The sequence below is a fragment of the Haemaphysalis longicornis genome, unplaced genomic scaffold (genome assembly GCF_048455015.1).
Source record: "Haemaphysalis longicornis isolate Haplotype H1 unplaced genomic scaffold, Haemaphysalis longicornis Haplotype H1 scaffold_10, whole genome shotgun sequence".
Classification (NCBI taxonomy): domain Eukaryota; kingdom Metazoa; phylum Arthropoda; class Arachnida; order Ixodida; family Ixodidae; genus Haemaphysalis; species Haemaphysalis longicornis.
In genome coordinates, this window is record NW_027526204.1 from 140,889,772 (window position 1) to 140,896,947 (window position 7,176).

The 7,176-nt window shown below is 45.1% G+C and overlaps 1 protein-coding gene across 1 annotated transcript; it reads right to left on the reverse strand.

The window, feature by feature from the left end:
• Nucleotides 1–1,001: 1,001 nt before the first annotated feature.
• Nucleotides 1,002–5,669, reverse strand: LOC144159512 (ras-like GTP-binding protein RHO). The gene is made up of 4 exons (XM_077691051.1): nucleotides 5,167–5,669; nucleotides 3,678–3,878; nucleotides 3,118–3,306; nucleotides 1,002–1,195 (listed from the first exon to the last, which is right to left on the reverse strand). Exons 1-4 carry the CDS (start codon nucleotides 5,329–5,331, stop codon nucleotides 1,157–1,159), a joined length of 594 nt encoding a protein of 197 aa, XP_077547177.1. The 5' UTR covers nucleotides 5,332–5,669; the 3' UTR covers nucleotides 1,002–1,156.
• Between the last annotated feature and the right edge of the window lie 1,507 nt (nucleotides 5,670–7,176).

The window sequence follows — 7,176 nt, forward strand, 5'->3', positions numbered from 1 at the left end:
TGCTGTTTTATGCGCGCACGCTAACTTGAGTAGTGTCATATGAGAGGGCTTATGATTCCACTCTTCCTAAAAAACGGTTTCTTCCACCGCGCTGTTCAGTTGTGTTGAGGAGCGTGCGTAATCCTGGGGCCAGATTTTATAGGATGCCGGAAAACTTCCGGTGGGGTTGATTTCTCACGCGGTCTCAAGTGAGTGGCTGCGCTGGCAAAAACGCATCAGATAACGGCGCGCACAGCCAATCACGCGCGTCCGATGGAAAATCAATCCAGCCGGGAGATTTCCAGCAGACTATAGAATTATCAGGCATTCTCATATAATGAATGGCAGCCTACCATTGTCCCCGAAGAGGAAAGTGTATGACAGCTGCATCTTACCGGTACTCACCTACGGGGCAGAAACTTGGAGGCTCACTAAGAGGATTCAACTTAAATTGATGACGACTCAGCGAGCAATGGAACGGAACATGATAGGTGTAACATTAAGGGACAAGAAGGGCGCGGAGTGGATCAGGGAACGAACGCGTGTTCAGGACATGTTAGTAGAAATTAAGAAGAAGAAATGGATGTGGGCGGGGCATGTGATGCGAAGGAAAGATAGCCGTTGGTCATTAAGGGTAGCAGAGTGGATCCCCAGAGAAGGCAAGCGTGGTAGGGGGCGGCAGAAATTCATGTGGGCAGATGAGATCAAGAAGTTTGCGGGGTTAAATTGGTCGTAATTAGCACAGCGCCAGGATAATTGGAGATTAATGGTAGACGCCTTCAACGTAGATGGGCTGGTGATGATGATGATGATGATGATGATGATGATGATGATATAGAATTAGTCCCCTGGTCATGACTCTCATGACGGTCTGATGCGTACACGCAGACCTTCACAAGCCCCGTACCGCGGCGATTCCGGCTTTAGAAAAAGTTCCACTAAACAGCACCGGTGCGCGGGAGCCTTGGCGTGACCGTTGCAGTGAACGTGCAGCCTGCGCGACCTGTACAGTTGAGAAAACATGGTAGCAAAAGTTTGATTTTATTGTCTACTTTTTTCGTTGTTTCTTGTACTCTGGCATGCATGTAGTAGCAAAGTGGGAAGTGGAATGATCTGGGATGAACATGAGCAAGTTAGTTCTTGATGGCGTCCACGAACGGCTGCTGCTTGGTGCAACCTAGAGCAGACGACACCCATATTTCCTGCTCCGACCCGGCTGAAAAAAAAAAAACAAAAAAAAGAGGGATAAAGAATTTAAAAGGAGAGCTAGCTTGTGGGCTAGTTGGGACATTGTTAATTAAGAAAACAGAGCGATAAGTTAACATGGACGAATGGCACTGAGAACAGAGACCGGGTTTTTTTGTGTTTTATCTTTGTTTACGTTTCCATGTTACCTTAAAGGGTCGGAAAATAAAGCCAGTTGATACTTGCGCTTTCGTATGCGTACATCTCGTTTGTCACTGTCCTTCGTCGTTGTTAACTTAGCGCGGTGTTCTCTTAATTAATAATTGACAAGTTCTTGGTGCCCTACCGAGATATATGGTTACAAAGTCATAGCGGGAGCACTTAAAACAAGGTTTTTTTTATGTAATCTATCTATCTATCTATCTATCTATCTATCTATCTATCTATCTATCTATCTATCTATCTATCTATCTATCTATCTATCTATCTATCTATCTATCTATCTATCTATCTATCTGTATGTCTGTCTGTCTATCTATCTATCTATCTATCTATCTATCTATCTATCTATCTATCTATCTATCTATCTATCTATCTATCTATCTATCTATCTATCTATCTATCTATCTGTCTGTCTGTCTGTCTGTCTATCTATCTATCTATCTATCTATCTATCTATCTATCTATCTATCTGTCTGTCTGTCTGTCTGTCTGTCTCACTCTTTCGCTCTCTCTCTCTCTCTCTCTCTCTCTCTCTCTCTCTCTCTCTCTCTCTCTCTCTCTCTCTGCGTGCGTTCGTGCGCAAACCGAGATATATCTACTGTCAAGTGGATTGAAAAATAGTTCCACAGCCTACTCATCGGTAATTTGATATACGAAACTTCGCTAAGGTAAGCTCTGATACAAACACCCACCCTCCCTCTCATAATTGGGATTTATTGTGGTAAAATTCGGAGGGAAGCACAAAAACAAGGAGGATGCAATCAAGTTTGAGCTGAAAAGGGGTCAAAACTGAACGGCAGACGCAACCGTATCGGAACTTCTGGCGCATATATAGTTTCGGTGAGGTGAAAAGGGTCAGAAAGTTTATTGCGCCTGGAAATGTTGTCAGTTTTTATTTCTCATCGTTTACTTTTTCAGCCTATTTACGTATACTGTCCTCTCTATACTTCTGGTGCTACCTCTCGGTTGATACTCCGTTGCCCTGATGCGGTTGCCACGTCACCGTATTACCGTTGCCGTGCCAACTTCACCTTTTTGTTAGCTTCAGCAACGACAGTATGTATCAGGGGTTTGCTTCCTAATTCAGTTACTCGTTTCCCGTGCACTCTAAGCGTTAGCAATAATGAGAAATATGTATTGAGAAACATATGTATAGTGGAAAATATCCGGTGGCGGCATAAGTGGGTTTCTTGTGTTTTAATTATCTTGGACCGTTTCAGGGGGCAATTTATGAATAACTCCGCGGGCGAAATGGACAACACTAGTCAGGTTATGCTTTCAGTGCGTTACCTAATCGAATCGATTGATTGTTTTTACTCAATGAGGAGGCTCGTGGATTTTTCTTTGTTTTTTTTGTATTTTGTGTATTTTGTATGGTTCAGTTGTTATTCCATGCATAATCGGTTCGTATTCGAGTTAAAATTGATCTTAATTTACAAATCCCTAGCATTTTTTATTGTTATGACTTTCCGCCCTATCTAGGCTGCACCTCTTCCATCCTATCTAGGCTATACGGCGGTGATACACAGCGTCACCCCCGGAGAAACAGGCAGACCGTTCACACAACACATAAGTTCGTTCACTTTCATTCGTTCGGACGCACAACAAAGCAGTTTTTGACTACCCTCTCCCAGTCAATGGAGACCGCCTCTTGCATACACTAAACCCACCCCTCTTCTTCCTTGCACTTTCGTTTAAGAGGAATTGGTGTACAGTGTAAAATGTCCCAACCTGCGGCTGGAGCGACGCCTTGATGGCCGCGTCGAAGACCTCCCGTACGCCGGTCATCCTGAGCGCCGAGCACTCGACGTACGCCGCCGCGCGAATGCTGCTCGCCACGGCCTTCCCCTCGGACGTGGTCACCGGAGGCTTGTAGTTGCGCGGCAGCACCTCCGGCGGGCTGTGATCGTCGCGGATGTCCTGCACAGAATGTGACCAGAGACGTGTCATCGGCCTTCCAGGTTCCTAAACCTTCTTTAGAGCAAAAAAGGCCCCATTCAACTCCCGTTTCGACAGCCCTGGCAGCATATGTACGGTAGCATGAGACGGTTTACCGCCAATCCTCTGATCTTGACAGGATGTAGACGCTTGAATCACGGCCCGAGGATTAAAACAAGGCCCCCTTCACCCCGAGTTGTCAGAGCGGCGCTGCATATCATCCGCGGGACCAGGATACGGGTAAATTTACAGAAATTGGCTGGCTAGCGCTACAGTAGGTGATGCCTGCTGAGTGTCCCGGCTGCCACGTACAATAGCAAAGTCCCCGGTGCAGAGCAGCCGTCCACGCGTACCTTCTTGTTCCCGACGAGCACGATGGGCACCTTGGGCAGGTAGTGGCGGACCTCGGGCTCCCACTTGTACTCGACGTTGACCAGGCTGTCGCGGTTGTCCAGGGTGAAGCACAGGAGCACCACGCTGGCCTGCGAGTACGATAGCGGCCGCAGCCGGTCGTAGTCCTCCTCGCCGGCAGTGTCCCACAGCGACAGCCGCACCTGCAGACGGGCAAGCATGTCGTCCAGTCATCAAGCTTTCACATCGCGATTTCGAGGCGCTTGTTTTATTTATTTATTTGTTTGTTTGTTTGTTTGACACTGTTCGCCTACCCCTGATTGGAGTCGATAACCACGTATTCAATGATATTGTTTCGGGTCACCTGGTAACGCATCCAATCAGAAACGATCTTATATGTTGTTTTTCTTTTCAAGAAGGCGAATTTATGAACTAAGTAGGATGCCGAGGATAAGTCTAGCCGAGGATATATCTAGTTTTTGTATAACTTCTGTTGTTATTTTTTGATTATCTGCTCTTCTTGCCCAATAAATAAATAAATAAATAAATAAATAAATAAATAAATAAATAAATAAATAAATAAATAAGCAAGCAAGCGTCTGCAGTGGTAGGCATTGGCATTGACCGTTGAACATTCCGAGGAACTCTAGGAAATTTGGCAGCGTGGAAACCGATGTAAGTTGTAAAGAGTGTCTAATTAAGAACTTAAATTTAGCGGATTGCAAGCCTGTTTATTCTGTGAAACCTGTGCGGGAACAGGAAACGAAATCCATGTTAACAACGGAAATAGGTAAAAATGAAAACTTTGGAGTCTGAGGTAGCATGAAAACAGGTTGCAAGCAACAATGACGTGGTAATTGGAGCGGCGCCGTGAACGGTGCGAGGTCACCTAACAGAGTGCATTGGTTAAACTATGTATCCACAGATGTAACCTCGACTAATTCACCTCTGTGTCGCTTTTAAAAGTTTTGCGTGATTGAAACGGTGCGAAAAAGTGCTGCAGCATTATGGGCAGGATTATTTTGGGATGTAATGGGTAAGACAATTTTGTGATTTGAGTGAAATTCGTGCATGGACAAACGTACAGCGAAAAAATTGTTTCTATGAATATGCGGGCCTTTCCGGATCCGGGTTTCCCATTAAAAAAAAATGTTTCGCAGCAGCAGTACCCACTCCTCTGTAAAGTGCTTGGAGTATGGGGGCTAAATAAATCAATAAGTAGCGGTTACTACATCTCGTCCAGGGTGTTTACATCGCTCCCAAAACAAGTAACTTGATCTGTGTCTCAAACGTTTGACGTTCGCTTAACAGTTATCCCAGTCTCCAAATCTTTGCTTCAAAACCGTTCACCTAGCTGTAATTTTAATTTACGGGTAAGCAAACGATGGACTTAAACCATTTTCATCACATTTGCTGTGGTGCAGTTTCCTTGCGCGTATATTTTTGTCTAAGACATTGAAATAAAGTACGCTGCATAGCGCATGCTCTTACCCTGTACTGACTGTACTCGACGAACGTGCTGTAGGTCTCGAAGACGGTCGGCACGTAGTCCCGCGGAAAAACCTCGCTGCAATACGTCACGAGGAGGCAGGTCTTGCCGCAGTTGCCGTCTCCGACCACGACCAGCTTGCGCTCTATGGTCTCCTTCCCGGCCATCGTTTGCGACAGCCGCTCCTAGCGCAGGACACCGTACTTGTCCTAGGCCTAAGAGTTCCCAAGAGATATGCTCCGCTCGTGGCTTCTACACAAACTTGCGTTGACGTAGGCGCGGTCGACCGTCAGTCTACGACGACACATCCATGGCACTCAGCTTGAAAGCCATTGAATACGGCACGCGACACTGCGTATAAACATTCCCCGAAGCAGTAGCTGCTGCAACTCCGCAAAAAAAGTCGCAAAAAGCCGCCGACGGAGGAGTGTAGTTTTGAAGTCGTGTTACATTTCTCCCCCGTCCGCTGTAGCCCCTCTGTGAGAGTTGACGGCGGGTTTCGTTTCCGCTATGGCGGCTCGGGCTTCCGCTGATATCGAGCGCTGCGAGGCCGCAAATCACATGCCCCTGTGTGGTTTTCGCCTGGTATCTTGAGTAAAAGCAAATGAGGCGTTTTTTTTTTTTCGATATGAGCCAGACCCGGAAACCGAAACGGAGTCGAATAAAGCGGCAGTGACATGAAAAACTCGGCAACTTTCCCCTAAAAGAGGAGTGGATGGAAAATAGTTGTGATAATTAACGCCTTGAAAACGTGAACGCAGATCGTAGTTCGTATCGAAAATGAGCCAAATGCGTTTACCAACGGGTGTTGGTAATGCTGATTTCTTTAGGCTGCCCGTCTTGAGTTTTTTCATTAGGGCAAAGTTTGAAATTCATTTAAAATATGTTATACTCAACAGTTACTGTCGAAACTTGCTGGGAGATATCTCCACATATAGAGGAAGCTATTTACATAGTTATCTCAGCTTTGAAATTTCGTGTCAGTACAGACTGTTTCGTGGGTGTTCTCGGAAGTCTTTTTTTTTTTTTTTGCGTTTCGGAGCTGGCCGATTACGAATTCAGCCCGCAATTAGGAGATCGGCGAAAGATCTGTCCCCAGATGTCAACGACAAAGTGAGCGGAAGAAATGAATGAAATGAAACAGAGATGTGAAACAATGATTTCATTTCGTCTCCTCCGTTCCGACGAAATAACTCTGGTTGTATTTATGTTTTTTACTCCCACATTTACCATTTCAGTACTTACCTAAATAGCCGCCGCATACAAGCCGTGGCAGATATGTTTGATATGTTTGATATGTTTTACTTCTCTCAAACAAAGTACACAAATAAAGTACACAGAGTACACAATGAGAGAGGGCGGAAGAGAAGAAGCTGCTATATGCAGCTTGAAGACCCCATACGCCCACTTCGCAGTTATGTGGTTAGAGCACAAACGCAACGCGACAATTTGAAAAATATACACAACTACAGAAATTCAGATCGGTAATGACATTGTTATACAATTCTAAATATATACAAGTACACAATTCCACGCAAGTACCATTACACAATTCTAATGTCGAAGGCAAGAAAAATACAGCGAAAATAATACATCGTGACATTTCCCCCCTCCCTCCGCCTCCCCATGCTCTGAGAGTACGAACCCCTTCATTAAGGTGAAGAATAAGATATGAGGAGCCTTCTTGTGGAGCGTTTTTGGAAATTCATGACAAAGCAATGAAGACCTTCCTTACTTTGTTAGTGCCTTAAGGCGTGTCCATGATGAGTATCCTAGGGAAAAATTCGAAAAGACCAGCTAATGGTGCCAAGCGGACTCACCTGCTCCCCAAGTATAGTTCTACTGTTCTTGAGGCCCTGTTGCATATTTTAATGCCTTTTACACCAAAACTCAACAGCACAATGCTTGAATGTAAATTTAAATAAATTTTTCATAAGGATGCAGCATCAACCTTACTGCTTCAATTCAATATGAGCTAAATCCAAACTTATCACCCCATTGCTCAAATTCAA

Coding starts and splice junctions, on each gene's coding strand:
- LOC144159512 (XM_077691051.1), bottom strand. CDS start 5,331: ATGGCCGGGAAGGAGACCATAGAGCGCAAGCTGGTCGTGGTCGGAGAC. Junction 3,307..3,677: donor TGCTCGTCGGGAACAAGAAG/GTACGCGTGGAC, acceptor CATTCTGTGCAG/GACATCCGCGACGATCACAG. Junction 1,196..3,117: donor AGGCGTCGCTCCAGCCGCAG/GTTGGGACATTT, acceptor TTTTTTTTTCAG/CCGGGTCGGAGCAGGAAATA.